Raw genomic sequence first — 16,989 nt, 5'->3', positions numbered from 1 at the left:
ATCCCCGCGGTGAGATTGGTCCGTGCGGCCCCGAGCGAATATCCGTGAGTGAGTTTCTGTGTTTTCTCCGGGCGTCGATATTTCGCAGATATTCTCAGATAATTCTCAGATAACTTGCAGATATTCGCAGATACCTTGATTCTCTCGCCCCCCCGCCATGGACGTCTCCCACGTGCTCGACGAGTACACCGCCAGCAAGTAAGTCGTGCCAGCTCCCCCCGTGTCATCCCCCGCTGACAGCCGCAGCACCACCGCCGTCCTCCCCCGCGCCGCACCCGTCCACACCGACCCCGCCCTGCTCGCCGCCTTTGACGCCTCCCCCCTCGACCCCGCAGCGTACGCCGACCGCGAGCGCCACCTGCTCCAGCTCACCCTCACCTCCACCCACGCCCTCGTCGCCGCCCTCTTCGCCCTCCCCACCACCCCCTCCTCCGCCGGCCCCGTCACCGCCTTCCCCCCGCCCACCACCCTCCTCCCCAGGGAGAAGCCCCTGCCCACGCCAAAGGCCCCCACCAAGTGGGAGCGCTTCGCCAAGGAAAAGGGCATAAGCCACAGGAAGAAGGAGAAGGACGTGTGGGACGAGGAGCGCCAGGAGTGGGTCCCGCGCTGGGGCAGGTTTGGCAAGAACAAGGACAAGGAGGACCAGTGGCTGCATGAAGTCAAGCCCGGCGACGGTGCGTCTGTCTTTCGTCCTGTTGACTCTTTGCGCTGACGCTTTCCAGAAGCCGACCAGGACCCGGGAAAGACGGCGCGCGGCGAGCGCAAGGCGCGCATCGCCCAGAACACCAAGCAGCACTCGGCCAACCTCGCCGTCGCCTCGGCCTCTGTCACCGCCGCCCGCGCCACCGCCGCCTCGGAGCGCGCAGCCCGCAAGGAAGAGCTCAACAGGAACATGCTCATCTCCAAGACGTCCACCGCGTCCTTGGGCAAGTTTGATAACAAGATTGAGGGCGAGCCGAAAGCGAGGGGCATGAAACGGAAATTCGACGCGAATATCCCTGGTGGAAGCGAGGGCACGGAAAAGGAGAGGCAGCTGTCCGTGCTCAAGCGGGTCGAGAGGGGCGAAACGAACAAGTCGAAGAGGGGCGGAGAGGGTGTCCAGGGCGGGTTGAATGTGAGGAAAGCGCTCAGGTTTAGTGGGGAAGGTGGGAAACTGAGGCCAAAGACGACGGGCAAGAAGGGCAAGAGAAAGTAGTCAACTCTTTAGATATAGTCTTTTAGATTCTTCCATGTAACCGTGTACCATACCATCGCTTGTTCCTTTCTTGTTTGATAAAGGATGTCGTATCTAGCGTGATAAAACCGAGTCAATGTATTGCAACACCATTAGCTCATACAATGCCCTTGAAATCTCCAGCCGACGGCCAGATCATTGCCGCCATCATCGAGATACTCGATAAAGATCCCCACCCTCATCCGCCCTTCAATGCGCCGGTAGGTATCATTCCGGAAACCCTTGGCCCTCGCTGACATGAATCCATTTCCCAAGGCGTTTGGGTTTAACCGCCTTGCAGACAAGCTTCGTGTCGCCCCATCCAGACTTTCGGTAGACCGTACGATCACGCTTATTCGGCCGCTTGCTGAGACGACGCTGTTCGATCGCCCGAGGGAACCGGTCGTCAAGTCTTTGCGAAAGGGGCCAAAGGGGCTGGGGCTGGGAAGAGAGGTTTGGGTGGTTTTTGAGACGGTTTCGTATCCCGAGAAGGAATGGGGGGGTATGGATGGGTATTTAGATTGTTCGGTGGTGGTGACGAGGACGAGGAGCGGCGTATCGACGACGAGCTCGGGTTCGATGTTGTCTCTCCCCAGACCGCCGGCTCGTAGGCGCACCGGGCGTCCCCTTGACGCATCCATTTCTTATCCGCCTCTGACCCCTGCAAGTAACACTATGGGCAAGACGGTTGATGACATACCAAACCTCCCTCCAGGCGCTGGATATAACCTTTATAACCTTTCTAACCTTTCTAACCTTTCTAACCCTAACCCTTCTGTAAGCCTTCCGAAGAAGGGGAAAGATGATAGTCGAAGGGGAAGAGATCGTCCTTCCTTCGGCCTACCCCATGACCCGCACCCATTTCCAAACTCTAAAAATGTTGACCGGCAAGAGGACAAGGTGAGGGAAAAAACCGACGAGCCGCTTTTGAGCGTCCCGAATGCATCAAGACAACAGCCAAAAGGGGATGGGGATTCAAAAAACGAGGAAGGAGAGGATGATATCATCAGTGCTTACGAGTATGGCGATAGTGAGAAAAGTGATCAAAAAGGCACGAGTACAGGCCGCCGAGCCAACGAAAATGGAGATAACGAAGAGGATGTGGAAAGGGTTGTGATAGAGAGAGAATCAGATGATGGTCAAAACGTAGATGGAGAAGAAGGACGGAGTGACAACGGTTGTGGGCGTGAAAGCGAAAAAGAATCGATATCCGCAGCATTGTTAAATAATCATCCATCCCAGGACGAGGCAGCAGATGAAGGTGAAGAACAACGGGAAAGAGCGGTGGAAAGCGAGAATGGAGAACAAGAAGAAAGAGCGCTTACCACCAAAGAAAGCTCCAAGAAAAAAAGGAAGCAGAGGCATAAAAACAGACATGAGCACACGCACCGCTCATTCGCCCATTCCTCAAAGGAGAAAAAGAGACACGATAAAGAAGATGGATGGTTTGAAGTAGCATTCGAAGGTCTTCCCTTCGGACCAGACGTACCCGGGGTAAGTCAGAATACCATCTACTATTCCTCGACTCGCCGCGCCGAGTTACGATCGTCAGGGAGCTGATGCGATTGAATTGACCCCTTTACCTTGCCTTTGATGTTTGATATTGGCGTGATTATCCAGTTCAAGACGGTCGGTTGGATGAAGAAACAGTGGCGGCTCTTGGTGGCAGAAGCTGTGCTCATCCTTGGGTTGGTGTATATCATCCAAGCAACCGGACTGTGATCAAAAATATTCAGTCTCCCTTCTTTTCCTGGAGTGTTGGAGTGTTACATGATGAGACCCCTGCGATTGGAATGGGAGGTTGCAATGACCGCAAGTCTTAACTTTTTTTTTCTTTTTTTTCTGCAAGGTATGCATGTCATAGCAGTAGCGTAGTATTGTATCAAAAAATGTCAAGGAGATTATCCTACCCGCTTGGCGCGGTCGAAGAGAATTGAGCGATTGGAGATGGCTGAGGTTAGAGCATGACAACGCCGATCTTGGATCCTTGTTTGGCGGTTGTGGAATGATGTCCGCCATCGATAGGGGCGCAGTTCCAGTTGTACAGGTAATCTATAGATAATCACCGTTTGGTCAGCGTGATGGTCATTGAATTTTCGAATGCGAATAGGATAGGGGAATTTAATGCACAGGGGACGAGGGACGGACTTACAGTTGAGGTATCCATCGCCTGGTCCGAACTATGACGAGAAAAAAAAAAAGGGTTAGCATGGGAGTATGAAAGTGGGAGGGTTGCTCACCTTTTGTTCTTGCAAGAACATGTTGTTGTCGAGTAACGTCAGTGCGTTGAAGACATCGAAACCGGCCTAGGTAAAAAGGAAAAGAGGAGGTATGAGTTTTCTCCATCGTTTGGAAAAGGGAGGTGTAAAGAGCCTCACCTGTTTGGCGATGATCAGTATATCCGCAGTCAGCGCATTCAACCTCGTCTCCAACTTTTTCTTCGTTTTCGCATCTTCCCCTCCCGTACCCACAGCCGCTACCGAGCTTTCTCCGGCATTGGCATCGACATCGACATCAGAGTTGGCAGAAGAGGATGAGGGCGGGAAGACGACGTCGGTAGCGTAGTAGAACATGTAAGCGGCATTGAGCAAGTTGTGTTTGGGGTGTTTCATGATGGTTGAGGGGAGGGCGTAGAAGGAGATGAGGTCGGTGATACGGTGGGTTGTTGGGTCCTTTGTAAAGAAAAGGCAAAGGGGTCAAAGTTGGCTTGGATATGGGACAAAGAAAAGGAAAAGAGATAAAACCCACCTCGACGACATAGGCCCAAACGACCTGCTCTACCCTCCTCCCGCCCACCTCCTTCCCCTGTCCACTCAAAAGCCAATGCTCAACCTCGTCATCATCCCTGAACGCTTGCGCCACATCGAACCTATCCAAATATCTCCTCAACAGAGCTCCAACTTGGGGCACGTCTTCCTTTTTCATCTCGCGGAAACCGGGGATACGGGGGTGAGAGGGAACAGAGTATTGTTGTACGAGACGAGCGATGGTGCTTCCCCGGGGAAGGGGGGAGAAGCCAATGTCGACGAGTTTGGGGGGGTTGAGGTTGCGATGGAAGTATCTGTGGAGATAGGGATGAAATTGGGGGTCGAATACGTCAGTCCTGAAAATGCATGGGAAGGGGACTGGAGAGCAGCATGTTTTGACTTACCGACAGGTACCGATAGGAGTAGGGAGGATGACACCAGCAGTGTAGATGGCTTGCCAGATATTTGTCAAATTGACTCGTCGGGTGACTTCTTTGATTAATACCGGTGCGAGGCGCTTGGATCGGAGTTTTTTGTGGACGCAAAGAAAGTTGATCTCGGCCGCGGGGAATGTCCTAAAGGGGAGGTGGATGGAGAGGTCAGCATACAGGGCATTTAGGCTGCTAGGGTATTGATTGCAACGTAAAAAGTAGAGAGATGTGACTTACTTGGCACGAACGCGAATGTCAATCTTGATACCAGAAATGAAAGCAACAAGTTTCTTTGTCTTTTGTACGCGTACACCAATGTGCCAGTCTGGCAAGTATCCCGGAGCGGTAAGTGCCCTGAACAAGGATATTAGCGAGCGTAAAACCCGACTTGCTGATTTAGTATACACGTACCAGAGTAAGAATTCTCTAGAGTAGTTAAATCGGAACATGGCATCGTCATCCTCTACATAATTTTCGCATAACAGGACGTAAACTTCTTTACTCTGAGTAAAAGGATATGAATGAGCTGCAGCTAACGGTATCATAAAAGACACGAAAGATTGAGGCAGAAACTTACTTGCTCCTCGTCATTGATATCGATAGTACTCCATTCGAATCCAGCGGGTAAAACCCCAGGTTCTTGTCTGACGTCTGCGGGGGTTTTGGGATCGTCGATAGGGCCTTCTTCAATAGGAGCTGGAGCGCCGGAACCGGTGATCTGAGGAACGGGCTGGGTCTTCCAAAACTATTGAGAGGCATAAGTGCTTGAAACAGCAGATGAAACGGTAATGGTCTGAGGTCGGGGAAAGAGTGCCTACCTTGTGCTCGCCGAGGTTCTTGGTACCAGACTTATTGCCCAAAGCTATTTTACCATCAAGGATCTTCATCAAATCCGCCGCTTTCAAAGCACGTCGAATCTCCTCTACAGCCCGTCTTTTTTGTCAGCCTTGAAAATTGGGTGGGGCAAGTCGAGATGGGATGGACTGGGACGACAAAACTTACCGTCGGTAGCGGCCTTGCTATCAGAGGAATCCATCTGCCCTCTTACAGCATTGATGACTTCCTGAGGGGCTTGACCTGTAGCGATAGTCCTACACGACGCGAAGTCAGAGATGATACTGTTGGGAAACACAAAAGACACGAACTTGAGCTTTTCGACAGCTTTGCTAGCCTTTCCCTTCTTCTTCTTCTTCTTTTTCTTCTTCTTGTCTCCAAGACCTTCCCCTCCCTCACCATCCTCAGGCTGTTCATCGCCATCCTCCTCAGCGGCATCGGCATCATCTTCACCGGCATCTTCCTCGACGGCTTCTTCTCCGAGTTTCTGGAATTTGTCGAGGACTTCCTCTACGCCAGGTTGCGGTTCTGCCGGGAGGGATTGGTTGGGTAGACTGGACATCGTGAGTAGTCAGCGAAAGCAAGGAATATATGGGGAGGAAATGGAAAACAAAGGGGGTTTTCGGGAAGCACTCGCAATGTGACAAGTCGTGACATCATGGGGAAAAATGTTACGTAAATAGGAGGAAAAGCAACTGAGGTGCGGCCCAACAAACGCTCACTTGCTCGTCTTCTTCCGATGCATAGGTTATTCTCATCACCAGAGAACCACCCTCGTCTCTCAGCAATGTCAGAGGGACAAACACACCAGGATAACCCTGATCAACCAGGGCAGTCCACACAACTCCCACAGCAACCTCCTCCACAGCTTGCCGCCGCGCAACAGGGCGAAACACTCCCATCCACAGCACCTCAAACAGACATTACACAGGCTGTACCTCTTCCGGATGATATCCGACAACAGATTGAGCAAGAACAGGCTCTAGCGGATGCACATAAAAGAGTCAGAGAGCTGGAGGAGCAAGTCGGGAAGCTGAGTACGGAGAAGGAAGGGGTGGTTGGGGAGAGAGATGGAGCGGGTAGGTTTTTTGTTCATGCTCTACTCGTGTGCTAGGCAAGTCAAGGTCACTGATAATATTTCGCTTAGTGGCTGCCTCGAATCAGCTCCGCACGCAGCTTTCAAACCTTCAATCATCCCATCACAAAACCACTTCCGAACTTTCAGTGTTGCAGACCCGTTTAGATTCGATAGAGAGGGAGAAGAAGGAATTATACGAAGAAGCTGAAAGGCTGCACCAGCGATCAAACAAGAATATCCGTAAGTATCATCCTGAAGCTCACAAAGTAATCGAACTGATTCCGTTTCTGTAGAGGAATTGTACGCTTTGAGATCGGCCAAGACGGATGCTGCCCAAAAGATTGCGCATCTCGATGTTGAAGTCTCCGAGTTGAGGATGATCACTGAGACTGCCAAAGTTCGTTTTTGCGTCTCTACTTAAACCGCTGACCATCCCTGCTGACGATGCCTGATTTCTACTTAGTTTAACGAGAAGAGAAGCATTCAAGCTTTGGAAAGCGCCCGTGCTGAGATTATCTCTCTGAGCAAGGCTGTTTCGGAGGTTGAAGAGCGGTTCGGCAAGTACCGCGCTGAAGCTGTAAGTTTGCTCTTCTGATTACGCCAAAGCAGATGTGAAAGGGAAGAGAGCTGATGAGACATGTAGCAATCTGATCAAAGTAAATTCCGAGCCGAAAATGAATCTCTCCTCACCCGACTCAACACACTTGAACAGTCCCATCGCTCCCTTCAGCGTGCATACAACGACCAGTCTTCCCGTTTAGCCGAGGCCCACGCTTCTATTGCAACTCTCACTTCCACTGCCGCTGCCAACAAGGCCGCCGTTGCTGTTGATGTGCTTGCGATGGAAGAAGCCAACCGTCTTCTCGAACGCCGGTTGGATGAGGCGAGATCGACTGTGCTTGAGAGAGAGGCGGAGCTGGAAAATATGGCGTCAGCTCACGAAGAGAGAGAAAAGAATTGGGAAGCCAAGGTGAAGAAGGAGGAGAGGATGAGGAAGGAGGTGGAGAAAAAGATGGGCGAGTTGAAGAATATTGCAGATAGACTTGACATGGCGGAGGGTAGAGGAGGTTATGTGAGTGCTTCAGCGGCGGTGGTAGGGGAGATGAGAAAAGATGGGAAGAGTTATACACAGTTGTATACGGACTTTACGATTCAGGAGAGTAGATTGCAAGCGGCAGAAGGGGAGGTGGAGAGGTTGACAAATTTGCTGGATGAAATTAGCCAGGAGCTCAATGAAAAAGTGGGTTCAAATCTTTTTTCTTTTGATAGGTCATTAAGCAGGGACTAAATTAATTTACAACTTGACAGAAACCCATCCTCGATGAGCAAGCGGCCGAACACGCTCGCGCCATCGAACGCGCCAATGCCCTCGCCTCCGAACTTGCCTCTGTCATTTCCACGCGGGACGCCCTCCAAAATGAAGTAAAATCTCTTCAAGCAGCATCTACCCACCATACCTCTGAAGTTTCTTCCCTCCAATCTTCGGTTGACGACCTTTCTCGACAAGTCAAAACACTCCTCCGCCAGATTGCCATCAAGGATGACCCATCACTCGCTTCTGTCCCTATGGACGGTGATGCCGAAGTGGGTCCGACTGGGGATATCATCACCGACCATCTTGTCGAATTCCGCTCTATCCGCTCACTGCAAGAGCAGAATCAACGGCTCTTGAAGATTACGAGGAGTCTGATGAAGAAGCTTGATGAGCGGGAAATTGCGAGGGCAGAAGGGGAGGAGGAGGATGAGGTGACGGGTAGGACGCTGGATGAGGCTACGGAGATGATAAAGAAGCTTCATAAGGATTTGTTGGATGCCCAAAAGAGGGTGGGAGACGTTACGAGGGAGAGGGATTTGTTCTCCAAGTTGCTCTCAAAGGGTGAAGGCCTTCGATGGTCTATCTCCGCTTCTTCTGGTTATCCTGGCGCCCACGGTACCCAGCACGGTCACGGGCCTTTGGATGAAGATACCGAAACGTCGTCGAACCAGCAACTCGCTACCCTCCAAGCAGAGTTGGATGTCCTTAAAGAAAAGGCTCATGGCGATTTGGAGGAAGCGAGGAAGGAGATTAGGAAGAAGATGGAGGAAGCGGCGAGGGCTGATGTGGAGAAGGCTAGGGCAGAGGCCAAGGTCGGGTTGCTTGAAGGTAAGTGCCTGACTCCAATTCAATTCTCATTTTTGTCGACGACCAAAAGAATAAGATGTACTGATGACCCGACTCTTTCTTATTTGCCGAATGATAGAACAAGCCAAGGCGCTTACCGAAGCGAGTCAACAGCAAAAGACAGAGTTTGCGGGGCTTGAGACGCAGTTGAGGCAGTTGCAGGGTGCTGTCGCCCAGGCTTATAATGAGCAGCGAGCGGTGCGTCCAAGTTCCCTTTTTCGTTTCCCAACTTCACGTCATTTGAGATATGGGGTAAATGCTGATTGGCATTTGGTCGCTTGATAGGCGCTCGAGCAAGTTGCGGCTCGACAAGCGGAATCTGATAGGTTGAGGAATGAAGCTGCCATGCTCCGTGCCGAGAAGGATCAGTGGAAGGTACGCCTATGAGATCCCCTTCCATCCCTTCCCCTCCCACCCTTTCACCTTCCATTGGGAATAAAACTGATCATCGATTTTTCGCGCCTTGGTGGGAATAGAGCGTCGAGGCTCGGTTGCAATCCGACTTTGCACAAGTACAAGCCGAACGCGTCAAGCTTCAGCAGTTGACTGACAACCTTCAGAATGTTGCGAACGAGGCCGAGAAGAGTAGGGTTGAGGAGAAAGAGGGGCTGGAGAAGCGAATCGAGGAGGTACAACGTGAAGCGTAAGTTTCTCCTCGTTATTCGCTTTTGACCATTTATTTTTTTTACAAAGCTGACATTATGAATAGGACGGCTCTTCGTGAGCAAATTGAACAAGCTCGAGCTGCCACTCGCGAAGCCGAAAAAAAGTCTCAAGATTTCGAATCCCGCCTCGACGCTGCCACCACCTCTCTCCGGGCCGAAAAGGAGGCTGCCTCCGCCCTCGCTGCCACTCGCGCCGAAGAGCTCGCCAAAGTTCAAGCCGATTACGAGAAGGCCAAGGCGGACTCTGAGAACAGACTTCGTATCGGACTCAACTGGAAGCGCCGCGTGGATACTCTGAACGAGCAGATTGGAAATACTGCCAAGACTCATATGGAGGCGGTTACTGAGAGGGAAAGGAAGGTGGAGGAAGCGGAGAAGAAGGTGAAAGCAGCAGAGGAGGAGGTGCAGACGTTGAAGAAGAAAGTGGAGGAGGCGGAGGGAACTGTGCAGAGGTTGCAGACCGAGTTGGCGAACACTCAGAAGACGGAAGGACAGGCGCAGGGTCAAGCTCAGGCTGATAGCACCGCCTTGGTGAGTTCCCCTACATCCATTTTGCCGCCACGAGACATCGCATTGCTGATATCGCTTTTTTCTAGACCGAGCTCCAAAACGAGAAAAACCAACTTGCTGAAAAGCTCGCCCAGGCCGAAAAGGACCTCGAAACTCTCAAGGCCACCGCCGCACAAGAGGACAAAGAGCGAGACGAACGCTATGAGAACAATGTCGCTCGAGTGAACCGCGTAAACGCACAGATGAAGGCAAGAATTGACGCACTCATTTCGGAGAAACAAATGACCCAAACGAGTGTCGAGAGTCTGCAAGCCAAGGTTTCAGAATTGGAAGGGAAACTTACTGAGCTCGAGTCCGCAGCGGCAAACATCAACGCCAATTCCGCTGCACCGGCCGATGCTGCTGTTGGTCCTGTTACCGGAACCACTGCCGCAACCACAACCGCCACTGCTACTGAAGAGACAAAGCCTTCTCAAGAGCAGATTGATGAAGCTGTCAAGGCTGCAGTCGCCGCGCGAGAGGCAGAGCTTCAATCCAAATTCGCCAAGGACCTCGAAGAAGCTACCACTGCTGCTGCTACCGCTGCCGCTGCTGCCGCCTCCACTTTTGCACCCCAATCTACGACTGCCTCCGCGCCCGCTCCTGCTACACCTGTTATAGACGCCGAAGCTACCGCCAAGAAGACTGCCGAGCTTGAAGCGACTTTCGAAACTCGTGTCGCCGAGGCTGTCCAAGCCGAAAAGACCGCATTGGAAGAGGAGATCAAGCAGCTCAAGGGGCAGGTTGAGGAACTCAAGAACAAGATCAAGGCGCTTGAGAGGCAAGTAAAGACGGCGGAAATTTCGAGAAAAACTTTGGAGAGACAGAAGACCGAAGTGGAAAAGAAGCTGGGAGAGGCTACATCGGCTGCTGCTGCGACCGCTGAGAGTGCGGCGCCGGCTGGAGCTACAGAAGAAGTGAAGCAGGAAGAGGGATCGGCTCAAGGCGCCGCGGCGGCAAAGGTTACAGCGACGAGGGGCCGAGGAAGAGGAACAGCGACCAGGGGACGAGGCGGAGCGACAGGACGACCGAATCCTGTATTGAGTGGTGAGTACTTTATTTGTATTGGAGGTCCCTTCTTCATTGCTCATGTTCTGCAATAGCTGTCAATGCTACCCTTGCCGCCGCTACACCGCCAGCTACAGCCGAACCCAGTGGCACAAAGCGTCCTTTACCTGAAGACGGAGAGATTACTACCAACGAGAACACACAGACTGCTGCTGCTGGGAGCGCTTCACCTGCGGTAGGTTCTGGAGAGAGGGGAGGGAGGTTATTAAAGCGACCAAGAGGTGCGGCTGCGACAAGGGGAGGGCGTGGAGGACGAGGAGGAGGGGCAGGCAGCGGTGCTGGAGGTGGTGGTGCTGGTGAGACGAGCTAAGTGAGATAACAGTTGAAATGGAAAAAAATTAATGTAATCATATCGAGTATCTCCACTACTACTATGAATCTTACGTCTGAATCACGATTTATTTGTGTCACGTTCGAAATGAGAAAGAAGCATATTCATTTTCGCACACACATTAAGCAAACATATCATATAAAAATAATGAGACTCATAAGGAACAGTAATACACTGATTTGTCTTCCCACTTTCCCCGCACCAAGGACTCTTTCGAACAACCTCTACATGGTACTGTCTTGATAACTGCAGTTAGATGAACTCGAAAAGTTGAGATAGTCAAACACATTAAAGTGATAGCGAGAATATAAAGAAAGAGCACAAAGATAAAAAAGAAAAAAGACGCAAAGGAAGAAAGTTGTTATTGTCCAACGGATAGAATAGCCTTGCCAAAAAGATGCTATCATAGGAGACCAGTTAGCTAGATGATGTTGCAGAACAGAGTAAGATTGAGCGGACCCTAAAGTACTCACGAAAGGGGAAACAACCGATTCTTCGTGGCGTTCGTTGCCCGGTTCTCTTCTTTCGACACCACGATTTACATCCCAATACCCATCAACCTCCCTCCTTCCCTCCCTGCCCTCTCTTCACCTGAGCCAAACATTCCTATCTCCATATCCATGCCATCCATCTCACGCAAGTGGCCCATATCGCCCATATCACCCATATCACCCATGTCGCTTATACTACCCAGATTACCCATGTCACCCATATCGCCCATATCTCCCATATTGCGGATATCTCGTATCTCCCTCATATCTCGCAAATCACCCATCTCTCCCATATCGTTCATGTCACTTATGTGGCGCATGTCGCCCAGACCAGCTGCAGAGAGCGATTGCGAATTTGGTGAACGAGTGCCGTAGTAGTAGGCATTCTCCACGTCTGCTTGAGCTTGTGCTTGGGTAGCAGAGACTGCCTGGGGTTGAAGATGACCGTGCTCAGCATGAGGATAATGGTGAAGAGTGCGGGCGTAGCTATGCGCATGAGAAGAGGGATGGCGGTATTCAGGAGGATAATGGAATGTCGAGACTGACATAGGGGATAAAGGCGAATGTTGCTGGTGATGATACTGGTGTTGTTGATGTTGATGACCATGCTGACTATGTTGAGCGCCCATCTCTGAATCGATCTCCCCACCCATCCTCTCCAGCCTTGCCGCGGACGCTTCCGCTCTCCTCTGCGCAATTGTGCCGGTCATCACCCCTACCCCTGATCCCAGTTTGGGGCTCGCTGCACCGGAAGAGCTCGCGATCCTAGGGGAGCTTACACCAATACCTATACCCAAACCTTGGGCCTTTCCTTTTCCGCTGAGACCTTTACCAGTAGATGATCCGCTAGCACCAGGTGACGACCCATTCGCCTGGCCGGATCCTACATATTCAGCAGGCAAATTCGGCACGGGCGGTATATCCATTCCTTGCTCCAACTTTATGCCCATCTCGCCGACTGCTGAAGAGGTAGAAGCTTGACGTCGGCGGGAAGGGAGCCGCTTCTTTGGTCGATTAGCGGGGGATGATACGGATACCGAGTGGTTGGCATTGGCCAAGTTGTTTTTGTTGGAGTTTGCGGCCATATTGGCGTTGGCGCGAGGTGTAACAGGCGTTGAAATACCTTGACCGAGTGGCCCATGTCCCATTGTAGGCGTATGCAGTTGGCTTGGCGTTGGGGTCCTCCCCATACCTCCTCCTTGCCCAGACGAAGTCATAGGCGGAACTTGCGTTACAGAACCCATTGAGCCCGATCCAGGTAAAGAAGGTAACGAAGGTATCGAAGCCGAGGATGGAGGAAGAGTAGACAAAGTCGTAGGGGGTGTCGCGGATATACCGAGCGCTGAGAGTGATTTCAGTTGTTGCTCTCGACGACTGAGCTCAGGCTGGTTCGGATTCGGAGAAGAGTTCTGATTCTGGACATGAGATTGTATCTGAGCTTGTTGTCTTTGGGCTTGGGCTGCTTTAGCCGCCGCGTGAGCTTGAACTTGAGCAGTTGCTTGAGCCTGTGCTGCGGCTGACACCTGCATTTGCACCTGCGCTTGAGCTTGAGCATGGGCTTGTGCCGCCTGAGCTTGTGTTTGGGCATGAGCTTGAAGCTGGGCGGCATTCTGCTCGGCTGACAAGGCCTGACTCTTCGCCATTGCCGCGCTTGCTCCAGCAGGTAACTTGTGAGGTCGTATCGCCAAGCCACCATTCTTCGACTTCGTAGCGGACATGGGTCCGACAGGTTCGCCGTCGGGACCGAAACCATCAGGAGCGTTGAGACATGCCTATTGGAGAAGAAAAGGACCATGTCAATAAAAGGTATTGCGACAAAGAGGGAAAAAGATGAAAGAACGTACTTGGATAAGATTCTTGCCCTCCGACTTCTGCACCAAAGGCTGCAACTTGTTCGTCGTGAATGTGTAGACTAGCCCAGTCTCAGATACCACCAATAACAACACTTGCGTTCCTGTCAAAATCGACAGCTCATACGCCTTCTTCATGATACCCGCCTTCCGCTTCGAAAACGTGATATGTCGACGAGACTTGTCAGGTATGTATTCAATCTTGATTTTACGTCGTTGGGGTTCGTCCTTGTCGGAAACATCGTTGTCATTATCATTATCGTTTTCCGCATCGGGGTCGTGAGAATGGGAATTGGAATTAGAGTGAGGATGAGAAGGTGCGCGGGAGGCATGGAAGGGTTGGGAAGTGTTTGGGCGGGGACGTTTGGCTCGAGTATCTGTAATCCGAAAGTCAAGGTTCAGCCAACACAATAAAATTCGAGATAGGTACACACCTTCTTCATCGTCTTCATCTTCTAAACCCGTCTCTGACTGGAACATGTCCATTCCACTATTAGGGTGCATGGACTGCATATGGTCGGTATGGGTGTGGGCGTGTGGCTGAGAATACGCTTGATGATGCGCGTGTGGGTGGCTTTGTTGGTTTGATTGGGAGGTGGGATGAGGTTGGGAAGGATGCTGTTGCTGCTGAGACTGATGAGCGTGATGTTGATGTTGTTGCTGCGCCTGAGGATGCCGATGCTGATGTTGCTGAGCGCCGTATCCGATCGATGGCATAGTGCCACTCATCCCCCCACTGGAAGGTAAAGCGGATGAATTGAGACCACCGCTTGAAGGAGCATCGGCAAGACTGTGACTAGTCGGAGGGCGAGAGAGCGAGTGTTGTGATAAAGTGGGAGTAAGAGCGCACGCTGCGAAAGATGAGTTAGCTGGTACTTTTTGCTAATTTCTTCCATCACGACACCTGTTTCTCGCTTGTCGCCATACAGGAGTATGCGACATCCGCCTCTCAACCAGTTCCAAGAACGGTCTCCTCCCCATGTCGCTTCGCTCCGCAAGTAAACCGCAACCTGACTTACTGGCAAAATCCATATCAATTCCCATTCCTTCTCCGAAATCTCCTTCTCCAAAACCACTTCCCATACCCATTTCACCCATACCCAATCCATCTCCTCTATCATTATCGTCCGCAATGTAGTCCTCCATCGTTATCGACACAGTTCTCGGCGAATGTGAATGCTGGTGGGCAGGATGAGAAGGGTGAAGATGATTCATATGAGGCGTACGAATGCGGGGTGAATAGGAATCCTCCATTTTCTGGTCGAATCGGTTGGATGGGATACTCCGGGGGAGGTGAAACCAGAAGCGAACTAGATGTTACAGTTCCCCTGCGCCAGACTGGAGGATGTTGGATACAGTGATTGTCTCGTTACTGATATATTTGTGGCACTATCACGTGGTCAGCATGAGATGCTTAAAGCAATACGACAAGGCAAGGAGTGGAGAAAGGAGATGTTGGATGTTTGGTTGCACCTTCAGCTGATTCGGATCTGAGTTACTACTTCAGCTCCCGCGTAGGGCCAGCCAATGACAATTGGAATAGGGTGGATGTGGTGAGCCTATGATTTCCTCTGTGTTGTGACTCGCGAACAGGAAGGAGTATACGGGTATAGCGAATGGATAGTGGATAACATTTGAAGGACGCGAAGCGATAAGATATAACTCTGCGAATTACCCATCTTGGGTTCTTTCCTGTTTGGGATGTTTTTCCCCTCGGCCCCGTGTTTGGCTTCCGAGTCGTGACTCCCCTTCAGCCGCACAGACGTTCGCTTCGGGCGGATCACTGAGAAAGGAAGGACTGTAGGACTCACAATAAGCTGCTGGGATGGATGGAGGGCGGATGGAGAGGATAGAGTAGAATGCATAATATGTAACATATAACAACACCCCTGGTCTTGTTTGCCTCTAGACACGGGGTTTTCCTGATTAGGTAATTCCAGCCACGTGCAGTTCGCGTGGTGCGGATAGGGAGTGTCCCGGCCCTTGCCTTCCTTTCGCGCAAACATAACGGCATCATGCCTCCCACTATGATAGATCATATATACATGATGTAGAGCTTATAATGCAGACATCTCAAGAGGAAGACAAAGGAAAATAAATGTGGGACCACTCTGCCGATCAACAAAGACTTGCTGAGAGACGGAATCTCATTCTAAACGGGCTACTCGAGATGGAGAGGATCGATATCGAACTTTGGCATCGTTTGTAGGCTTTTGTCTAGCCGATACTAGATGGGTCTCAGAGTAATGATGAATGGGATAATCGTTTCGCCATTCTAGAGCGTCCTTGGGTAGCTCACTCACCAAGACTTGTCCTCAGCTCCTGCCCCACCCAGTCCGTAAACAACATGGGGCGGCTTTTACACTTTCCCAACCCACTACAAACCCACTTGGATCAGGCCGAACAGTCCCCCTCGCACACCCCATCCTAATCGCCTTTGATTCCTCATACCACTCCACGAAAGCCGCCCGGGTTGAGGTGTAGTGCTGGCAGGTCTCATGTTGCTGGATGGGCGCTTGACCTGATAGATCAGTTAGTCTGACTTCGCAGTTAAAAGGTCGATAAGGGTTCCCCGTCGAAAGCGGCATCCCCGTCAAAAAGTAGGATACGAAGATATCTCCAGAGGGAACGTTGGTAGGGAGTTCTCGCCTGTGATGTTGTTAGCTTACCTCCAACGATGAACCCCAAACACCAACCACTCACCTGCTTCTTCTCCTATTGCCAATGCGCATACAGCCACTGGTACACATCCTCCAAACGGCTCCTCCAGCAAGTGCCCGCTAAATCTCTCATGCGGCTCCAATTTCTCCTTCCACTGATTATTTACTTTCAACAAGAACTTTGCCCGCTGCTGCTTGGCCATATCCCTATCCCTTTTCTGCGCCTCCTCCGGTAAAAGGTTGTGCAGTGTACCAGCTCGCAAACTCCGGTTTGAACCATGTCTCCACACCGAGGGACGCTAGGCTTTGGGTGAGGGTGATGTAGTGCTGGATACCCCGCTTTGTGAAGATTGTTGCTTGAAAGAGTAGGCAGATGAAGGGGGTCATGGGTTGGGGAAGGAAGGGCGACGTGAGGGCTGGAGGGGTATTTTGGGAGAACGGAATATGTGGGGGTGGGAGATGATGTTGGCGAGGAAGGAGGAGCGGATGTAAGGGGTTCGGGCCACAGCGTCGAAGGTTAGGATGTTGATATCGGGATGGCCGACGAGGAAATGCAAGTACCCTGCTTCGCCTGCGGTAGAGGTTTATACCTGTCGTACTAGAAGAGGCTAGATAAGTACCCATAAAAAAGCCTAGGGACGGGCATATCATCCCAGTGGGCAAGATTTTTGGAGTGTGATACGTACGTAAGTCATGCCATATCATGATTCCAGAGAATCCAGAATCCAAACTCAAGCCAGGCACCGGGTTAAAATAAGAGCTGGTAGAAATTAACCCTATCGCGCGAAACACTAAAATAAATAAAAAGATCCGCCGTGCGGCATCTCCACTAAAAAATATACATTTCGCTTCACTACGTACTTTCATGTAATGAGCCACTAGTATGGCCTTCAACATCGTCATACTGGATC

The 16,989-nt window shown here is 51.4% G+C and overlaps 4 protein-coding genes across 4 annotated transcripts; 2 read left to right on the top strand and 2 right to left on the bottom strand.

The window, feature by feature from the left end:
• Positions 1-157: 157 nt before the first annotated feature.
• Positions 158-1,195, top strand: CNBN0080 (hypothetical protein; the record flags this gene model as incomplete). Its single annotated transcript, XM_766932.1, has 3 exons — positions 158-198; positions 247-674; positions 723-1,195. The coding sequence occupies 3 exons, from the start codon at positions 158-160 to the stop codon at positions 1,193-1,195; spliced, it is 942 nt and encodes a 313-aa protein (XP_772025.1).
• A 1,975-nt stretch (positions 1,196-3,170) lies between these two features.
• Positions 3,171-5,787, bottom strand: CNBN0070 (hypothetical protein; the record flags this gene model as incomplete). The annotated part of the gene is made up of 12 exons (XM_766931.1): positions 3,171-3,265; positions 3,366-3,393; positions 3,454-3,519; positions 3,592-3,885; positions 3,962-4,274; positions 4,365-4,535; positions 4,629-4,745; positions 4,803-4,894; positions 4,969-5,136; positions 5,210-5,313; positions 5,394-5,482; positions 5,537-5,787. 12 exons carry the CDS (start codon positions 5,785-5,787, stop codon positions 3,171-3,173), a joined length of 1,788 nt encoding a protein of 595 aa, XP_772024.1.
• A 177-nt stretch (positions 5,788-5,964) lies between these two features.
• Positions 5,965-11,056, top strand: CNBN0060 (hypothetical protein; the record flags this gene model as incomplete). The annotated part of the gene is made up of 12 exons (XM_766930.1): positions 5,965-6,304; positions 6,373-6,543; positions 6,597-6,700; positions 6,767-6,880; positions 6,947-7,543; positions 7,612-8,446; positions 8,502-8,662; positions 8,750-8,839; positions 8,941-9,107; positions 9,174-9,660; positions 9,726-10,725; positions 10,782-11,056. The coding sequence occupies 12 exons, from the start codon at positions 5,965-5,967 to the stop codon at positions 11,054-11,056; spliced, it is 4,341 nt and encodes a 1,446-aa protein (XP_772023.1).
• Positions 11,057-11,615: 559 nt separating this feature from the next.
• On the bottom strand, positions 11,616-14,672 carry CNBN0050 (hypothetical protein; the record flags this gene model as incomplete). Its single annotated transcript, XM_766929.1, has 4 exons — positions 11,616-13,340; positions 13,413-13,795; positions 13,853-14,269; positions 14,438-14,672. The coding sequence occupies 4 exons, from the start codon at positions 14,670-14,672 to the stop codon at positions 11,616-11,618; spliced, it is 2,760 nt and encodes a 919-aa protein (XP_772022.1).
• Positions 14,673-16,989: the final 2,317 nt, after the last annotated feature.

Source organism: Cryptococcus neoformans, chromosome 14 (genome assembly GCF_000149385.1).
Source record: "Cryptococcus neoformans var. neoformans B-3501A chromosome 14, whole genome shotgun sequence".
NCBI classification, from domain to species: domain Eukaryota; kingdom Fungi; phylum Basidiomycota; class Tremellomycetes; order Tremellales; family Cryptococcaceae; genus Cryptococcus; species Cryptococcus deneoformans.
The sequence above is the reverse complement of the archived record's forward strand: the minus strand, read 5'-3'. Positions and strand labels throughout refer to the sequence as shown.